At 63.8% G+C, this 19,386-nt stretch overlaps 1 protein-coding gene across 1 annotated transcript; it reads right to left on the bottom strand.

The window, feature by feature from the left end:
- Positions 1–1,107: 1,107 nt before the first annotated feature.
- On the bottom strand, positions 1,108–13,902 carry KLHL30 (kelch like family member 30). Its single transcript, XM_061120131.1, has 8 exons — positions 13,875–13,902; positions 11,330–12,146; positions 9,411–9,549; positions 7,490–7,576; positions 6,811–6,966; positions 5,013–5,201; positions 3,363–3,508; positions 1,108–2,133 (listed from the first exon to the last, which is right to left on the bottom strand). Exons 2-8 carry the CDS (start codon positions 12,101–12,103, stop codon positions 1,882–1,884), a joined length of 1,743 nt encoding a protein of 580 aa, XP_060976114.1. The 5' UTR covers positions 12,104–12,146; positions 13,875–13,902; the 3' UTR covers positions 1,108–1,881.
- Between the last annotated feature and the right edge of the window lie 5,484 nt (positions 13,903–19,386).

Below are 19,386 nucleotides of genomic sequence, written 5' to 3'. Positions count from 1 at the left end.
AGTGGAGGGCGGGCGGAGCAGAAATCAGGCCTTCCCCTAGGACATTTTCAACTATGCGTGTTTGATCAGAAAAAAAAAGTCCAGTGTGACATGCTGAGTCTTTGAAATAGCACCTTCGATCAGCGTCTAAAAAATATTCCAGGTGATTTTCTTACAGAAAGCGGCAAGGATCCCAGAGACCTCCGTCCTCGGTTTCAGCCACCCCGTTCACCATCTGACTGACTAGGCGTCCTGAGGGCTGTGGTTCGTGTTCCTTTGGGAGCAGACCCTCAGCACGCCCCGCTCTGTCTGGGTCCTGGGACCACTCAGGTCTCTCAGAAGAGATGGGCAGGAAGAGTCAGTCTGGGAGCAAAGTGGCCCTGGGTCTATGGGAGCCAGAGGGACCCAGGATCCGATCTTCAGAACCAGCAAAGTCAGGGGGCCCTGCGGTCCCCAAGGGATTCTCGGAGGAGCCCACAGGCTGGCCCCCGAGAAGAAAGCCAGGTCCGGAGGATGACGGGAGCTGCTTGAGGGCTCGGCGGGTCAGCGCCGGGGATGGAGCCAGGCTGGGCGCCCCCACGGAGCCTGTGTCAAGGTGGGAGGGCCTGGTGAGGGGCCTCCATTGTCCCCGTGGCCACCGATGAGGTGCCTCATTCAGGATGGGTGAGGAGGGGCAGGGGCCCGAACCTGCCCTGTGAGGGGCTCCAGTGCGTCTTGGGGGACTCTGGGCAGTCCACATGCTGGGCCTCCTTGCCCAGCAGGCCGCCCAAGGGCAAGTCACTGGAGCACCCAGGAGCTATCCCCAGAAGTCCCTGCAGGACACCAGCCCTGCAGGCTCCCCTCTGGGGACCTTCCCTCTGACGAAGCGCCTTCGTTTAGGTGCTGGTGGTAAAGAACCTGCCTGCCAACACAGAAGACGTAAGAGGCGAGGGTTCAATCCCTGGGTCGGGGAAGATGCCCTGGAGGAAGAGATGGCAACCCACTCCAGTATTCTTGCCTGGATGAGCCCATGGACAGAGGAGCCTGGTGGGCTACAGTCCATAGCGTCACAAAGAGTCGGACACAACTTAAGCAACTTAGCACATACCCCAAGAAAAGGGGAAGCCGTGGCCCTTCCTGCTCCCCTCTCTGGGCAGCCTTGCTGCCCTCTCTGCCCCCAGCCCGCCCCCCACCCCCGGCAAGCGGAAAGACTCTCTATCCCAGCCCCTACCCCTCACCTCCTTCTTTGTTTCTGTGGGTGCTGCCCTTCAGGGGGGCTGACCCAGAAGGAGCTGGACCTCCTATTTCCCCAGAAGCAGCCTTTGGAAACCAGGTGCCAGTGTAAGCCTGGGGGCTGGGAGACCCCTCCCGAGCCAGCCCCGTGTGCCTAAGAGCAGAGAGGGTGGGCGGCCAGCGGGGTCACACAGCTGTGAGGTAGAAGCAGGCCCAGCACGGCGGGCGCTGACCCCACCTTGGGGTGCTTCGCTCGGTGCCACCCACCCTCTGCAGCCCCAGCTTCCCGGGCCCCCGCGGTCACCCTCATCTGTGTGGCTCCCTCTGACCACCAGCCATGGGACACATGGCCCAGAGTGGCTGGTCCTCAGACAGATCACGAGTTCTCACGCTGCTCCCCAGGGCCCGGCTCCCTGCTCTGAGGTCTCAGACGCCCCACAGCAGGCGCGCAGCTTCTCCCATCCTTCCAGGCGTCCAGAGGCCCAGCCCTTGCCGCTGGTCAGCTCTGAGCTTGGAGTGGTCTTGCCGCAGAGACGAAGACTCTGTCCCCTGTCGTCCCCGGTGGCCGGAACCCAGCCTGGACCCAGAGGGGCCGGTAATGCTGAGCCGTCAGACAAACCAGAGTGAAAGGGGGCCCGTCCCCCAGGGTGGGGGCTCCACCGGCCTGCTCCAGGGGGGCTGCAGGGCGGCTCAGGGCTCCGGGGCGGGCCCGAAGGGCTGGGTCCACTTGGAGACGTCCAGGAAGACGGCGGACGCCCCGTGGTAGAGCCAGAGGCGGGGCATGGCGCCGAGGCGGACCCAGGCGTCCCGGCCGCGGTCGTAGGCCTCCATCTCCACGTGGTAGTCCCCAGCCATGCCCTGCCAGCGGCCGCCCGTGGCGTAGAGCGCGTCCCCCAGCGGCACCAGAGCCCCGTTCTCGTGCAGGCTGTGCAAGGGCTGCACCTGCGGACGGTCTGCCCTCAGCGCCCCACGGCCTCACGGTGAGGGGCACCCCACCCCACCCCCATCCAGGGTGCCCCCCACCTGCCTCCTGGGACCTCAGCCCCGCCCCCGCTGCCCCCAGGGGACCCCTGCGACTTTCCCTTGCGGGGGAGACCCCGCTGCTCCGGGGATAACGTTCCCAGCCATCCCTTGCTCTCCGAGTTTGCCCATATCTGAGCCTGGAGGGTCAAGGGGGACCCGGGCCTCGCTCCCAGGGTGCAGGCTGGGCCTCTGACTCTCTGTCTCTCTCTCGAGGACATGGTGTGGCTTCCACCCTGACAGATGCCCTGGGGGACTCATCGCTCTGCCCTCGCCTCGGCCTGGGGCCTCGGGGGTACCCTGGCTGGGGGCTGTGGGCTGAGGGCTCACGGCTTTCCCCAGGCCAGGGAGAGAGGTGTGTGCCCTTCCGGAAGAGCCGGGGAGGGCAGGAAGGGGGAGGCCACCCAGGTGGAGCCGGGAACGGGTGGCAGACCTCCAGGCCTGCGGAGGACAGACCCCGGCCCAGAGCCGGGCGGTGGGCCGGGCCAGCCCCTGGTGACGGGCCCCAGGGACAGAGCCTGGCAGGGCTGGCCTGCACCTGTCGTGCTGCTGACATGGGGGCCTCCGGTCAGCTGAGCGCTGACGCCAGGGGACAGCTGCGGTCAGTGGATCACAGAGGCCCCGCTGTTGCGCGGCTGGCCTGGCTAGCAGAGGCCACCGCGGGCTCTGGGCACTGTCCCTCCTCCTCGGGAAGAAATGCGGAGGAAGGCCAGGGCTCTGGTGCCTCCACGAGCCCCCGCCCCCTGCCCTGGGGTGATGGAGGAGGGAGCAGTAGCAGGAATGGGGGTGGGGTGGGGGGCCAAGGGCTGGCTCCTTGCCCCTGAAACAGCTCAAGAAGCCCCCTCCCTGGCTTGATCACCCCCAGGGGTGGGGGAGTCCCTCCCTCGCGGGCCTGGCTGGCACCAGCAAGGAGGAGTTCTCTCTGAGTCCACCGGCCCCTGAGCACCACTGGCCGAGCCTGGTTTTGCCCCCTGAGGAGGAGGACAGGTTTCTCCATGTGCTGGGGACAGAGCATCCACAGTGACCAGCGGCCCCAGGTCCTCGGGAGGGGGCCCCTCTGGGCCCTTGCGTCCCCAGGCCTCATCCCTGCCCCCTGCCCCAGCGGGGACCGCAGCCCAGGCCCGCTCTCTCCGGGGGCGGGAGGGGCTCACCTTCTGCCACAGGTTGGCCCCGGGGTCATACACGTAGACTTTCTTGGTGTTGTCCCCCACCAGGTAGAGCGCCCCGTGCAGCGCGGCGCAGCGTGGAGAGGACAGGTACTTGGGGAGGAAGGGCGAGGCGATCACGCTCCAGGCATCTGCGGACACACGCCCGCCCGCGTCACCAGGGAGGCCCTCCCTGAGCCTCCCGGCCGTGCAGCTGGGGGCGCCCCGCTTTGGGGGGCAGGGTCCTCAGGAGGGGCTGCGGGGTGTCCAGAGGCCGTGGCCTGAGTGGGCACCCCAGGCCTCTGCCTCCATCCTGCTGGCCCCTTGGTCCAGTACCCGGGGCCCCCATCTGACCCTGGGCCTGGTCTGCCTCCTGTGGGATCCTCAGCCCCACCATCCAGAGGATGGACCAGAGGGGCTGCCCTGAGGGAGAGAGAGAGCTGGCTCCTTCCCCCTGAAACAGCTCAAGAATCCCCCCTCCCTGGCTTGATCACCCCCAGGGGCGGGGGACTCACTCCCTCTCAACTCACTCCCTCTTGGGCCTGGCGCATGCCGGGAAGGAGGTGCCTTGTGCAAGCCCTGTATCCTTAGGCTGGGGCCCAAACCCCGACCCGGCCCTAGAGCCCAAGCTGGTGCCCGCTGGGCTTCAGGGGTCCAGGCCTGCTGCCCCTCCCCACGAGGCCAGTTCCAGGCAGATCCAGCAGCCAGACAGGTTTAGGACCCGGGGTGGGGCTTCCTGGTCCCCTGTCCCCACACCTCTAGACAGTGGGGGGCTGTGGCTCCGTGCTGGTGACCCCTGTGGGCCCCTGCCTTCCTCCACTGCCCCATCCATCGCTGGGGAGGCCGTGGCCCTTTGTAAGAGGCCTGCGACTGCCCGCTCCCTGACACCCCCTGGCCACACCTATCCCCGGGGTCCCCACCCCTCCAGTCGCTAAGACGGGTCATGGCGTGCCTGCCCCCTGGGTCCCGCCAGCGCCCCGCCCCCTGGGTCCCACCAGCGCCCCGCCCCCTGGGTCCCTCCAGCGCCCCGGCCCCTGGGTCCCGCCTGCGCCCCGCCCCCTGGGTCCCACCAGCGCCCCGCCCCCTGGGTCCCTCCAGCGCCCCGGCCCCTGGGTCCCGCCTGCGCCCCGCCCCCTGGGTCCCACCAGCGCCCCGCCCCCTGGGTCCCACCTGCGCCCCGCCCCCTGGGTCCCACCTGCGCCCCGCCCCCTGGGTCCCACCAGCGCCCCGCCCCCTGGGTCCCACCAGCGCCCCGCCCCCTGGGTCCCGCCTGCGCCCCGCCCCCTGGGTCCCGCCTGCGCCCCGCCCCCTGGGTCCCACCAGCGCCCCGCCCCCTGGGTCCCACCAGCGCCCCGCCCCCTGGGTCCCACCAGCGCCCCGCCCCCTGGGTCCCTCCAGCGCCCCGGCCCCTGGGTCCCGCCTGCGCCCCGCCCCCTGGGTCCCACCAGCGCCCCGCCCCCTGGGTCCCACCAGCGCCCCGCCCCCTGGGTCCCACCTGCGCCCCGCCCCCTGGGTCCCACCAGCGCCCCGCCCCCTGGGTCCCACCTGCGCCCCGCCCCCTGGGTCCCGCCTGCGCCCCGCCCCCTGGGTCCCGCCTGCGCCCCGCCCCCTGGGCCCCGCGGCCGCCCCGCCCCGGCCCCTCCCGCCGTCCCCCACCTGTGACCGGGTTGTAGCACTGCAGAGCCAGGGCGTTGTACTTGCAGGCGCTGGAGCCCACCAGGTAGAGCCGGCCCCCGCAGCCGGCCGCCGAGAAGTTGCTGACGTACTTGAGGGCCGGGCGGATGGGCGTCCAGGTGTCCGTGAAGGGGTCATAGCTCTCCACCTCTACCACGTCCAGAGTGGTGCCTGCCGGGCCAACGGGTAGGGTCAGGGCTGCCGGGGGCTAGGACCAGCGAAGGTTCCCGAAATGCAGGGTCTGAGGCTCTGCGGAGGCTGCAGGGCCGTCCTGGGTGCCCAGGCGGGCAAGGGCAGGGGGAGGTGGGCACAGCCTGGAGAGGCGGGCGCGTGTGTGCGTGGTCTGTGGCTTCAGTCCTGCCCGTCTCTTTGTGACTCCACGGACTGCAGCCCGCCAGGCTCCCCTGTTCATGGGGTTTTCCAGGCAAGAATACTTAAGGGAGTCGCCATGCCCTCCTCCAGGGGATCTTTCCAACACAGGGATCGAACCTGCATCTCTTGCCTTGCAGGTGGATTCTTTGTCCACTGAGTCACGTGAGAAGCCCTGAGACACAGGCGACGTGCCCGATTTTAGAGAGAGGGGAGCAGAGCTCCGAGAGGGGAGGGTGTCTGCCCAAGGCCACTCACCTAGAAGTGGCCTGGGAGTGGGCTCCTGGACCAGGGATGCCCGACTCCAGAGCAGGTGATGGGGCCTCCCTGTGAGGCCCAGCCACTCTGAGCCCTTCAGAGCCTGGGGTGCCTGGAGAGGTGCCCGTGGGGGTCCTGGAAGGCCGCCACCCCCAGGCCCTTCACATGGTGGAGGCCCTTCCTGGGATGGAGAAAGTCATTCTTGGGGGGACTTTTAGGCAGCCCCTCACCCAGCCTTTCCCAGATGGCACTAGTGGAAAAGAACCCGCCTGCCAATGCAGGAGATGTAAGAGATGTGGGCTCGATCCCTGGGTCGGGAAGATCCCCTGGAGGAGGGCATGGCAACCCACTCCAGCTTTCTTGCCTGGAGGATCCCATGGACAGAGGAGCCTGGCGGGCTACAGTCCATGGGGTCACAGAGAGTCAGACATGACTGAGCGACTTAGCACACACGCACGTTCCCGGCCCTGGACAGCCTGGATGTGACGGTGACGCAGAGCTGCGGTGGGTGGGCACCCACCTGGAGCCCACCTCAGTCTCTGAGAGCCCGGGGCCCCAAGCTGCCTTGTACCCCTGTGCAAGCCCTCTGTCCTCGGGTGGGGAACACGGCAGCCACTGAGGGAAAGGGGGTCCCCGGGACAGGTGGGGCTCCAGGGATGTCCCTAGGGCCAGCTGTCACCTCCAGAGGCCATGGGACACTCTTGCTCAGCCACCCAGTGTGTCTCTCACTATTCATCTAACCATCAGCATCCCCGGGACGACTCCTCGCTGCACCTCTGGGGTGTGGGGGGAATACCGCAGGCCCTGAGCTCAGGCTGGGTGTGTGGGGGGCCAGGTGACAGCAAAAGGATGCCCCATGTGTCCCCTCGCCCCAGGGATGTCACCGAGGAGGTGACCCCAAGCTGAGGGCTGAACCCTGGGTCCTGGGATGAGCGTGACCAGCCCCACCAGCAGCTGAGGCCCCCGCTCCTTACGGGGTCGGCGGACTGACTCCTTGCCCCGTTCTCTGCATCCCAGAGAACATGGAAACAGCCTGGAGCTGGGCCCCGAGACTCCTGCCTGAGTCGCACCCCAGGATGCGGCGGGTGGGGTGGGGGTGGGGTGGGGTGTGAGGGGCCCAGGTGTGGGGGGCGGGGCGCGGGAGGGGCCTTACCTCCGACCGCGTAGATCTCCCCGTTGAGCGCGGCGCTGGCATGGTTGGTGCGGGCCTTCAGCATGGGTGCCACCGGCCTCCAGGCAGCCTCCTTCAGGGGGAAGCACCAGGCCTCCGTCGTGGACCACGCGTCCGTCCTGGAGCCCCGAGAGCCCCCTGCAGGAGAGGCTGTGTCCATTCGGGTGCCCACCGGCCTGGGGCCTCTGGGCGGGCGGGGGCTGAGCACCAGGGCTCCCACCCCCTCCCCGGTGCCAGGCCTCTGTCCTGCCAGACGCTGGGTGGGGGGTGCGGGGGAGGGTGACCGCAGTGGCACGGTCTAGCCCTGTGACCTGCAGAGACCCCTCCACACCCCATAAACAAGCGGGACAAGGTCTCAAGCCCCCATCAGCGGAAGCTTTTTTCTCAACCAAACCTCCCGAGGACCCCCCCAACTTCTAAGATATAAGAGCAGAGGGACAACCCCCTCCTTCACACGCTTCCTCCTGGGGAGACCCTGGGTGCAGGACAGAGCCCATGACACTGCCCCGTGCCCACTTGTGGACCCATGGACTTGACATCTCCTTATCTCCGTAGGATGAAAAGGTCTGCAAGAGTCTTGACCAAATGGTCAGCGATCCGGGCGTGGCATTCAGGGGTCAGCTCAGCCACGGAGCTCAGGACAGGGGCCCCGCCCGCCCACCTGTCACGTAGATGTCGTTGTTGAGCGCCGCCAGCGAGAAGCCCCACTTGTGATGGTCGGGGAAGTCCGGGAGGGCCATCCACCTCTCTGGCGGAAGACCGGGGGCAGTGTCAGGGTGGCTGGGCTCACTGTGGGGCCCCCCTTCCTGCTCAGTACCTCTTCTGCTTGAGGGGGGCAGAAACGTCCCCTCACTGATGGGGGCAGAGGCTGGACTCAGCTAGGCACAGAGGTGGGGGGCAGCACCCAGTGGGGTGGGTTCAAGGTGGCCCCGGGCGCCCCTGTGCCCCAGGCTTGGCTCCAGGGGGTACCTGGCTCCCCCCGCTGTCCTCAGAGCCTGGCACCCTGGGTGTGCGGAGAAGGGGTCCAGGCTCCAAGGGGCCGGCTGTCACCCTGACCCTGCAGCCAATCCCACTGACCCCACTGGACTTTTTGGCCCCGAGTCAGGTCTCATCCCAATCAGATGAAGGAGGGGTTAAGGGCTGGCTGATCGCCAGTCACAGATGGGTCATAACACAAGCATCTTCACTTGCTTCTCATCCCGAGCACCTTCTGGGCCCATGGGCAGCGGGGAGGGGCAAGATGCGGCCGTGCAGCTGGCAGAGTGGGTCCCAATCCCCGCTCCCCTGCCCCAGTGCCGTGGTCTCGGACAAACCCCAGCCTCAGTTTCCTCATCTGTAGAATGGGGCTAACTTCTCTCCCAGTGGGTGGGGACTACAGGAGATGCGTTTGTCACACGGCAGCTGCCCAGCTGATGGTGGCTGTAAGAACGATTGTCCCTAAGGTGAGGCACAGAGTAACGTGCCCACATTACTGCACGAAGCAGTAATGGATCTGCCTCCATGAAGCTACAAGATCAAGAGATGACTTTGAAAAAAAAACAGAATGAGCAATAAAATGTGTCTCTCTATGGACACATTTTGGGTGCTTGTGGAAGGCTGTGGGAGAGACCGGGCCTCTGGGATGTCCCCGGGAGGACTCCTGTTTACTATTTACAGCCGTACGGGGGTTTTCAGGACATGCGGAACCCCCTCTGGGCAGGGACTCCATGTCCCCCTGACTCACGTCTGTGTCACACCAGGATGGGGATTGCCCAGCGGTCACCAGGCCTTGGCCTGCCAGCGGCCCTGCTGCCCCCCCCCGCCCCAGGGTCTCAGGGACAGCTGCTCCCAGCTCATCTGTTGACGTCAGCCCCCAAATTCCCCCCGTCAGCCCCTGACCTGGGACAGCCGGCCCCTGGCTTCCTGGAGCCTGCCAGTCGCTGACGCCATGGGGTGGTGGCCCCCTGCCCGGTGGCCCCAGGATGGCGGCCAGCGAACTGCTGATTTCCAAAGAACTTCCCCGGGCTGGTGTGGCGCCCACCCCAATCCTGAGCCTGGCTGCCCTCTCACCCTCCTTTCTGATGGGGGACCTGTGAAGGGGCTCCCGGGCAGGAGAGGCAGGCCTGCCCCCCACCCACCCACTGACTCCTCATCACAAAGGCCATTTCACAGATGAGAAAACTGAAGCTCAAGGAGGTGAAGTGACCTGCTCAAAGACTGGAATCGGGACCCCACTGGGCCGACCCAGATCCTGGGCTGTCATACCCCAGGCTGTCTGCACCCCAAGTTCCCTGTGCTCCACCAGGACTGAGGCCCCGTTAGGCACACAGAGCAAGACCGCCAAGGGGAAGCAGCTGCCAGCTGTCCCTCCCGCCCGGGCCAGTGGCCACTTTCCCACTCCGGGCAGTCTGGGCGGGGGCCACTTTCCCCAGGTCCCAGTGTGTAGAACCCCAGAGTTAGGGCTGCGGCTGGAGGCAGAGGGGTCTGCCGTGCCCCCCACAGTCTGCCTCCCTCCCCTGCTGGGGCCCAGGCTCCTCTGCAACCCCCCACCTCAAGGACAGAGGACCCCCTGTGCCAGGGCTGTGGGCCCCGCGGGTACTCACTGGCCTTGGTGTGGTAGAAGGCGAAGTTCCCGGCCTGGGGGGCGAGCTCCTCAGCTCCCTCCTCCTCCTCCTCCTCCAGTGCCCGCCCGCCCACCACCACCAGGACCTCCTCCAGCTTCTGCGGGAGGGCCAGCAGTGCCTGCGGGGCCAGGGGGCTGGGGTCAGCGGCAGGTCCTGTCCTCGGGCAGAGGGGCCTGGGCGCCGGCAGGCCTCCACGGTATCTTCTGAGGCTGGCCGTGGCCTGGGCATTTGGGAGCCGCTGTGGGTCCACAGTGTGGCCCTGCATCAGTGCACAAGTGTGGGGTGGGGTGAGCTTCAGTGTGTGTGTGCCTGTGTGTGCTTGTACACACATGTGGTAGGGTGAGCGTCAGTGTGTGTGTGCCTGTGTGTGCTTGTACACACATGTGGTAGGGTGAGCGTCAGTGTGTGTGTGCCTGTGTGTGCTTGTGCACACGTGTGGGGTGGGGTGAGTTGCAGTGTGTGTGTGCCTGTGTGTGCTTGTGCACACGTGTGGGGTGGGGTGAGTTGCAGTGTGTGCATGCCTGTGTGTGCTTGTCCACACGTGTGGAGTGGGGTGAGTTGCAGCGTGTGCATGTCCATGTGTGCTTGTGCACACATGTGATGGGGTGAGCTGCAGTGTGTGTGCCTGTGTGTGCTTGTACACACGTGTGGTAGGGTGAGCGTCAGTGTGTGTGTGCCTGTGTGTGCTTGTGCACATGTGTGATGGGGTGAGCTGCAGTGTGTGCGTCCCTGTGTGTGCTTGCACATGAGTGTGCATGCATACCCGTCCACATGCCATGGCCACCGTGGGCCGGTGAAGGCAAGTGCTCAGAACCTGGAAAGGTGGGAGCCGGGTCCTTGTGGGCCTGAGCGTGAGGCCTGCTCCCTCCCAGCCGCTCCCCAGTTCCCGCCCTGCCGTGCAGAGGTGTTTCTGCACCACCTTTGGAACCAAGCCCCAGACCCTGTCCCCAGCCCCCCAGGTAGGCTCCCCTCCCCGAGGAGCCCAGCTCCCCTGTGCCAGCTGGGGTGGCCACCTGGGACGGCCCTGGGTGGCAGGAAATGCTGGAATATTTCTCGCTGGGGGAGAGCTCCCTGGATCCCAGAGTCCCACTGCCTCTCTGGCCCGCCCTCCAAAGTCCAGACCCCCCACCTGCAGCACCTACAGGGTCACCACCTCGTGGGCGGGTGGCCAGTGGCTGCACCCTGTCCCCGGCAGGCCAGTGGTGCCTGGCCGTGGAGTGGCCAGTATTTGCCACCACACACCCCACCGCTGGCCTGAGCCATGTCTCTGTTCCCAGAGTTGGCTCCTAAGAGGTCCTTCTGAGCAAGGCCCGGAGCCGGCTGCCTGGGAGCAGACAGACTTCAGCTCCTTGCCTCAGTCACAGCCTGGCCTGTCACTTCATTAAGGACCTGCCCTCTCACCAGGCCTACCGCCAGCCCAGATAGGAAATTGCACCCCATAAACGCTTGAGCAGCTTCCTAAGGGCAGGTGGTGGCTGGCTGCCATGCCTGTCCATGCTCCTCGTCTCTTCTTCCTGGCTTATTTCCCCCTGCCGGGCTCCTATCTTTCCTCTAAAGCCCAGCTCAGATGCTGCCTCCTCCAGGCAGCTCTCCCTGGCTGCCTGCCCCTCAGAGGACACCCAAAGTCCAGCACTGGCCTTTCTCATGCTGCTTGGGTGTGTTTCCAGGGGATTTCCCCGCCACGCTGTGGGCTGGGGATGACCACTTCTGGGTCGCCTCTCCTCACGGGCAGGAAGTAGCACACACAGGGGCGCAGTACATACTTAGGAGGTGAACCGACCCCAGGGAGGTGGAGTTGCAGGCTGGGGACACACCTTGGGGGTGCCCACTTCATCCTGTCTGTCCCCATGCGGGTGGGGTCTCGGGGCTCCTCTCCCTGCTCCCCGCCTGTCACTCACCCCCTCGTGGCCCTGGGCCAGGGCCTCCCGACAGGCCTCCGACTCCCGGATCAGCGGCTCCGAGGCCAGCAGCTGCTGCACATGGGGCCTGGGCACGGCGTCCAGGTGCACCAGGCCGAGCAGCTCAGGCAGGTGGGCGGCCCGGACCTGGGGGTCGTGGCGTACCCAGCGCAGCAGGGCCTCCAGCCGGCTCTGCTCTGGCTGCACCTGCAGCAGGTCGCCGGCCAGGCAGGCAGCCAGCCGCTCCTGGGACAGCTGCAGGAACTCGTCCTCCCGGGCCACGGCCTCGAAGTTCTCCCGCAGGAAGGCCCAGGCCTTGGCGGCCACGCCCAGCAGCCCCTGCTGTTCCCCAAACTCGCAGATGCCCAGGCAGTTGGTGGCATCGAGCTGCTGCTGCAGGTAGCGGCCGCAGACCTTCTGCACGGCGGGGAAGTGCAGACGCGAGGCCGTGCGGGTCAGCGCCTCCACGTTGCCCTGGGTGACGGTCAGCCGGCCCGTGTACACGAAGTCCACCAGCTGAGCCACCACGGCAGGCTCCAGGTCCCGCAGCTCCACGCGTGCCGAGCAGCTCTCCGCGAAGTCGCCGGCGAACATGGCGTGGAAGTAGGGGCTGCTCAGCGCCAGGAGCCCGCGGTGGCAGGGCAGCTCCCGGCCGCCCACCAGCAGCGTGACGTCCACCAGCTTGGGCTGCGAGCGCAGCCGCTGCAGGCCGTCCAGCACATCCTGGGCGTGCGAGGGCAGGTGGAAGTCCAGGTTGTCCACGTTCCGCACCATGACCGTGAGGTTCACCTACTCACGGGCGTCTGCGTGTGGGCTCCTGGGGAGAGGAGCCAGCAGGGTCAGCCAGGGGGACCGTCTGTCAGGCTGACGTCAGTCCGAGCATCAACCACGTGTGAAGCGCTTCACCCAGCCTCTCACCTAAGCCAGCCCCGAGGCCCTGGGAGGCGGAGGCGCTGTCTTTCCCAGGTGAGGTGGTTGAGGCTTAGAGAGGCTAGGCAGTTGGGGCAGGACAGGCCAGCAAGAGAACCAAGCCTCAGCCCCTCTCCACACCACTGGACTGTGGAGCACGGGGGCCCCTGCCACCCCCAAACCCTCCTAGTGGCCTCCTCTATCCCCACATCCCCCCTTGCTGGGAAGGGCATCTGCCTCTGAATAGTTTCAGCCCCGTGGGTCCTTACTGGCCCGTGGTTACGGGGAACCTCGGTTGCCATGACCTTGCTGGGTGACCTTGAGTGAGCCACGCCCCTCTCTGGTCCAAGCCTCGTCATCTGCAGACTGAGGCTGGAGGTGAAAGGGCTGGGCCATCAGCCGTGCCCTCCCGGCGCCCCCCACGGACCAGGCCATCCTGGACTTTGCACAAACACCAGCCCTCACGGGAACCCCACCAGCCAGTTGCTGTTTACGTCCCTTTAAAGGTGAGGAAACAGAGGCAAAAAGAGGCTCAAGTCCCTTATCCAAGACCACACAGCTCGGGGGTCCCGGGCCCCTGGACCCCCCCATGTTACATGTTGCTGGACGGTAGGTTGGTAAAGAAAGACAAGCAACCAAAAGAGAGCAATCTCAGTTCGAATCACCTGATCCAGAAAATGCACTTCTGGGCTAATTTAATTAAGCGCACATTTCCTTACTATCTTCTGATATTTTTGCCCTAAGAAAACCGCCCCAGAGAAAAGAAAGTTCTGTGCAGCTGTTCTTCCCCCAAGTGACCACACAGCAAGAAGCTGCACCCTGAGACACCGCGGGTCCACCAGGGGGCGCCTTAGCAGCCAACAAAACGAAGGCCAGTGCAAAATGCCGGATCCACCCAGTGCCATCGAAACGACAAAGCCCCATAAGGAGAGCTTGCACTGTGGCCGCCCCAGGGCAGCTGTGCTGGTGGCGGGAGCTTGAGGCACACAGAGAACCCACCCAGAGGCCCAAGAACCTGCCTGGGCTCCGCTGGGTCAGAAAGGGTCCGGGGCCCTGGTGGGCGTCCAGCCTGCCTCACCCTCTCCCCACAAAGCCCTCTGGCTGGAAGGAAGGCAGTGTGTCTCTCCCAGGGGAGCGCAGGAGATTAGTCAGGCTGCCCCCGCCCCAGGCAGCCAGGGTCCAGCGGGCGGGGGCACCTGGCACCTTCCCGGGGAGCCTCAGGTCATCTGCTGACACCTGCCACCCTGCAGACCTCGCCGGGGGCCAAGCATTCCTGGGGGCTCAGAGCTCCCCACCCAGTGCCTGCCAGGCCGGGAGTGAGGAGGGCAGAGCGGTCAGGACAACAAAGAGCCTCAATCCAGCTCTGGCCTGGGCTGGACGCCGCGGCCCTGGCTACAGGCAGAGGTGTGATTCAGCCTTCCCCCCGCTTCTCCAGAAGGGCCTGGAGGGAAGCAGGCCCGCTGAGCCCCCACCCCCATCCCCCAGGGCTGGGTCTAGGCCGTGTGCAGGTCTCTCCGCACAGCACCCAGGACTGGGATCGCCAGGCCCACTGGGCTGTCCACTAGAAGCCCCTCTCCCCTGCTGGTCCCAGCCCCGGTCCTCCGCTCCCTCTTCCGGCTGCCCCCCCTCATCCTACCTCTCGGTGGGCACCGAGACCTCGTCTCAGAACGCAGGCTGGAGAACACGACTGCCTAGCTGGCCAAGGGGCCTGGAGGACCTGCTGGGATATGACGAGGCCAGGCTAGGCTGGGCTGGGCTGGGCCGGGCTGGCAGCCACGTGGGGACAGAAGGGTATTTTTAGCCTCTGTCAGCATCGGGTGGGGGGGTGGCCAGCAGGGGGAGGAGGGAGGAGAGAGGTGACAGCTCCTCTCTGCCTGTCCTCTCTGAATGACCATGCTGGCCGGGAGCCTCCTATGACCCCTGGGCCAGGACAAACGGCAAGAAGCACCTGGGGAGCAGCACGTCTGGGCTTCCCCTCCCGGGGTGTGGGCCCCCTCACTTCTGTGTTTTTTCATTGGTAAGAGGGGCACAGTGAAGCCTGAGCTGAGGACTCAAGGGCCACACGGAGCCCCCAGTTCAGGGCCAGGGTGTCATGAGGACCCGGCATGTGTCAGCTTTCCTGTGGATATTGACAGGGGTGCACGTGGCCTCTCATTTTCCATCAAGTGGGAAAAAGTGACCATGGTGAGGAAATGGGGGTTGCTCAGCAAAGACTTTCAAAACCTGGGGTCCCTGGTGATTGGGAGTCCTGGTGGTGAAGGAGGGGCTCAGAGCGGCGCCTCCCAGGCTGGTGACAGGGGTGTGCAGTCCCGAGGCTCTGTCCTCTTGTATCGTGGCCTTGGCCTTGGGCCTGCCCTGCTGTCTTCATTAGTTGTGATGCCGAAGAAAGGCAAGAAACGGGGTGGTCTAAAAATACAGCCGCAGAGGCTCGTGGCCTCCTGGGAGGCCTGGGTTCACAGTGTCACAGGGGAACTCCTGACATCTGGATCTCTGCAGGCCCTGGGGTCACAGGCCCCGACCGAGTTTGGGGTTGAGCCCAAGGACCTGCAGGGCATCTCTCATGCCAGGGGTCAGAGAGAAGTTCCCAGCCCCGGGCCCTCAGGTACCAGGGAGGCCAGCTGGGGACCTCTGCCTGTCAGTCCCTCTGTCTTGTACCCGCTCTGGCCTCACCAGCACAACCAGTTTCTAGGTGTGCTGGGACATGGAGGAGTCAGGTGGCCAAGGCTGACCAGCCTCCCAAAGCCCCCTGGGGACTGGCTGATGCTCTTACAGGGCAGAGAGGCCTGGGGGCACCAGGGTGATGGGCCCCACTCCTGGCAAGGTAAGGGAGTTCCCCAGGGTGTCTGGGTGTCAGGACCCCACGGCTTTGGGACAGCTGTCTCCTCCCGGGCACAGGGCGGCTGGCCCGGCTTCCTGCTGGGGCGCTGGTTGTGAGCCGGCCCCAGTCTCTGCTCTCATGTGAGAGTGTGGTCATCACACAGACACTGCAGGGATCGCCTCCCCGACCACGTGTTCACCGGGCCTCCCACACGCTGCTCACTCACAGGTGTCCTTAATCCACACTTCCCTCCCCAGCGCAGCTCAGCCCAGTCCAGTCATAGCCCAGCTCAGCCCAGTCCAGTCATAGCCCAGCTCAGCCCAGTCATAGCCCAGCTCAGCCCAGTCCAGTCATAGCCCAGCCCAGCTCAGCCCAGTCCAGTCATAGCCCAGCCCAGCTCAGCCCAGTCATAGCCCAGCTCAGCCCAGTCCAGTCCAGTCTTGTCCCAGTTCAGTCCAGCCCAGTCACATCCCAGTTCAGTCCAGCCCAGTCATATCCCAGTTTAGCCCAGCCCAGGCCAGCCCAGTCACATCCCAGTTCAGTCCAGCCCAGTCCAGCCCAGTCATATCCCAGTTCAGTCCAGCCCAGGCCAGCCCAGTCATAGCCCAGCCCAGCCCAAGGTCCTGCCCCTTCCCCAGAGTCCCAGGGCTCCCCCTAGCCTTCCTTAGCATCAGCCTCACTCCTGGGGGCCTCAGGGATGTCTCCAGCTCTCGCCATGTCCAGGACCACCCCAGAGAAGGCGTTGGAGGAGGAGCAGAGGCATTGCTTTTGCCTCCCGACCCCAGCCCCCACTTTGTTTGCGGGCAGAGCACAAAGGGTTAATGCACCCCTGACTTGGGCCGCAGGAGACAGGGCAGGCGATGCTGACGCCAGGCCAGGGTCACAGGCAGCTCCCCCCACCCCCCCTCCTTGTGTACAGTGCTGGGCGCCAAGAATGGACGCCCTACGGGGACCCAGCGCCTCGGATGACAGGTCAGTTTGGGAAACTCGAAACCAGGGGCTCAACAGATCCTCATCATCAGATTGCTCCCCAGTGGGGCAATTTTTAAAAATACGCTGCTTGTTTCTTTTTATGATGATAAAAATAACACATGTTCATGGTGGGAGATTTGGAAAACACAGAAAGACACAAAGCAGAAAACCGGTAGAAGACAATCCCTGTGAACACACCGGGTTAGAATGACCGCAGTGGGTCCTGTGTTGTTTTATCATGATGCTCTATGGTGAGCATTTCTGATGTGGTGAGTCATTTCTGATGTGATGAGTCTTTGGACCATGTGATTTTTAGTTCCATCATAATGGGGACACATCACGCTTTAAGAAGGTGGAAGTGATACCCGGTCACTTCTAGTAATGGACGTGCAGGTTGTGAGCCATGCAGACTGTGATGACGAGTGCGGTGTCACCTCTGTGCCTTCCCCTGGAACAGACTGGAGCATGAGATGACCGCGGTAAAGCACACGATCGTCCTTATAGCCCGATGCATGGACAGAGGGTCGTCCAGCTCGGGTGACCGAGGCACTTACCAGCAGGAGGTAAGACCGCCCCCTACGCTCAGCCTGGCCCAGTCTCGCTGTGAGGTCCTGCACAACCAGACCCGACCACACCCTCAGTGGGTGTTTCACGGATTTACTTGCTCACAGTATCTCTTATTCCATCTGGGATTTATTTGGGGCATGGGGTTCTGTAAGGTCATATATTTTCTTCCTCAAATAGTTCCCAACACTCTCAGTACTATTATTAACAATCCCTTCTTTCCCCCACGGATTTGCTGCAGCAACTCTATAGAAAAAGGGCAATGTTTTCTGTGTGAATTGTCTCTTCTGCTGATTTGAATGAGCATATTCTAGGGTCAGATGGAACCCTAGTTCCATCAATGGACTATTACTCTATAATTATAACTATTATATTAGTCCATCAATGGATTATTACTCTTCATACCTGAAATGTAAGCCTCTCCGTCACTCTTCTATTTAAAATCGTCTAGTCTGTTGTATTAGTTAGCTATTGCTGCATAACAAATGACCCCAAAGTCTAGTGTTGTAAAACAACGAACGTTTATTATCTCACAGTTTCATGGCTCTGGGACTGCTTTAGTGGGTGGTTCTGCCTCAGGATCTGTCCATAGCTAGTGCCAAGGGGCCCACTGGACATCAGTCACGGGACAGAGGCTGGCCTGGGACAGAGGTCCACACCGACCTCTCCACAGCACTACTCCTAACACGGTGGCCGGCTTCTCTCAGAGATAAGACAGCAGCAAAGATGGGAGTCTTTCATAACCTACTTGGAGGTGCAGTCTGTGGCTTCCACCATATTCTGAGCTACAATGAGGGAGAGACTCCACCAGATGTGGTACCAGGAGGCAGGCTCACTGGAGGCCTTCTTGTAGGCTGGCCTCCACAGCTGGCTTTGTTCATGCCTTATCACCACTAGCACTACCTGGGAAGCCAGCTTTGTTCATGGTTTCTTTCCAAAGAACTTTAGAGTTGTTAAAAAAAAAAAAAAAAAGAGCTTGACTCTTCTAAATCCAAGCATTGACATTCAAAGAGCTTACACTCTTACAGTATTTATTCTCATCATGAGAAATATGTACCACCTCGGGTACAGCATTTTCTTCACATTTGTCCTGCACACATTTACAATGGGCCGGGGAGAGAGACCAGGCTCCCCTTCTCCAGTATCTTCCCGAGTCTTCTGGAAGCCTCTGGTTCTGCACCTTGTTTTGTGTCTGGTCACCTCACTGAAGTCTGCACCTTCTGGATCCCTACGTAGGGGCTCTGCGGTCCTCAGTGGGGTTTTGGCAACTGGACACCAAGATTAAAGGGCCCTACAGCTGAGTGTGGCCTTGCTGGGCCAGCGACCCCCCACCCATGGCAGTGGACACCTGCTTCCTACAGGTGGGTTGCTAGTGGGGTTCCGAGGTCGCTAAGCATCAGAATCACTTGGAACGTCTTTTAAATAACAAACCAGCTTTCTCCGGCCCAGCCCAAGGGACTCAGGATTCCTGGGGTGTTCTTAGGATACAGAGTATTTATAAGGAGGCCCCCAGGAAGCAGAGTGCCTGCAGAGGGGCATTTGGGGAGTCACCCGTGAGTGCCCAGCAGAGAGGTCCTTTCCCTCCGCCAGGCCTCTCGCTGGGGTCTGAGTGCCCCTTGCTACCTAAACCTGGAGCCCTGGTCCTCCTGGAGTCCTGGGTGCTCATGGGAACATGAGAGTCGGGGCCGTGGAGGGCCTTGCCCGAGGCCACAGTGAGTGAGGGGGTGCCCCAACTTGGGTATGCAGGCCTCCTGCTCACTGTCTCCTGAGCAGCCCTGGCTAGCAGCCCACCTCTGGGGCTCGGCTCTGCATCTGCCGCCCACCCTGGTCCCGCCTCCTCAGACAACAGGGTCCTGTGGGTGGCCCAGGGGAGGGAGACATCAGAGCATCCACCACCTTCTGACCCCCACCTCCAGGCTCACCCCGTTTCACCCTGTGCCTGCACCCCGCCAGCCCAGGCAGCGGCAGAGTCCTGTGGCCCAGCCCTTGTCTGGCTCCAAAGGTCAAGCTTCAAGGCCAAGAGCCAGGGCCTCAACACTGTACGGGATGCGTGCGGCTGCCTAGGGCCAGGGCCGTGCTCCTGAGCGTGTGCTCCTTAAAATACTAACATGGCTGGCGAGCATCACTGTCATCCTAGGACAGAGACCTTCATACGGGGCTTCAGTCCATCCTCACCAGGACCCCGGGGATGGGAGGGTCAACACCTTACCCCCATTTTACAGATGAGGACGTGGACGCTCTGTGGGATAAGGACGCTGCCTCTGGGGCTTCGGCTGAGCTGAGCACTGGGGTCTGGGTATGCCCCCAGCAGGGCCCTCTCTGGGCTCAGGGGCAACAGGCACGCACAGAAAGGCCGGCAGGAACAGGTCTTTATTTAGCAAACTCACGCCCGGTGTCGACCCTGCAGGAGGGCTTGGGCCCAGAACCTGGCCAGCACCACCCGCTTGATCAGCCCACGGAAGCCCCGACGGCCTGAGCCCCCCACTTAATTTCTTCCCGGGCATCCCTCCCTGAGACTTCAAGCCAGCAGCCTGGGAGGACCCCCGATCCCCCACAGCTGGCCTGAGCACTCCCAGCTCTGCAGGCAGGGAAGGACAGGCAAGAGAGCTGTCCTGAGGGGCTTCTGCAGGGAGGTGAAGGCCGTGGAAGGTTCCTGAAACCTCTTCCCCACTCCTGCCTGTGGGGCCATCGCACAGCTGCAGGATATCTCTCCCTGAAGGCCCCTGGACTCCGCACCCTGACCAGGAGGATGCGGGAGGGAAGGCCAGTCTGACAGGAAGGCCTCCTGCCCCTC

This window comes from Dama dama, chromosome 20, assembly GCF_033118175.1.
Source record: "Dama dama isolate Ldn47 chromosome 20, ASM3311817v1, whole genome shotgun sequence".
In the NCBI taxonomy this organism is placed as follows: domain Eukaryota; kingdom Metazoa; phylum Chordata; class Mammalia; order Artiodactyla; family Cervidae; genus Dama; species Dama dama.
Note: the sequence above shows the minus strand (reverse complement) of the source record. Positions and strands in the feature narration are given on the sequence as shown.

What these genes read in the sequence shown, in the direction of transcription:
- KLHL30 (XM_061120131.1), bottom strand. Translation starts at nt 12,103, where the DNA reads ATGGTGCGGAACGTGGACAACCTGGACTTCCACCTGCCCTCGCACGCC. An exon ending in GTGCTACAACCCGGTCACAG is followed by an intron (nt 3,509 to 5,012) that starts GTGGGGGACGGC and finishes GTGTGTCCGCAG; the next exon opens with ATGCCTGGAGCGTGATCGCC. An exon ending in GGGCCAACCTGTGGCAGAAG is followed by an intron (nt 2,134 to 3,362) that starts GTGAGCCCCTCC and finishes GACCGTCCGCAG; the next exon opens with GTGCAGCCCTTGCACAGCCT.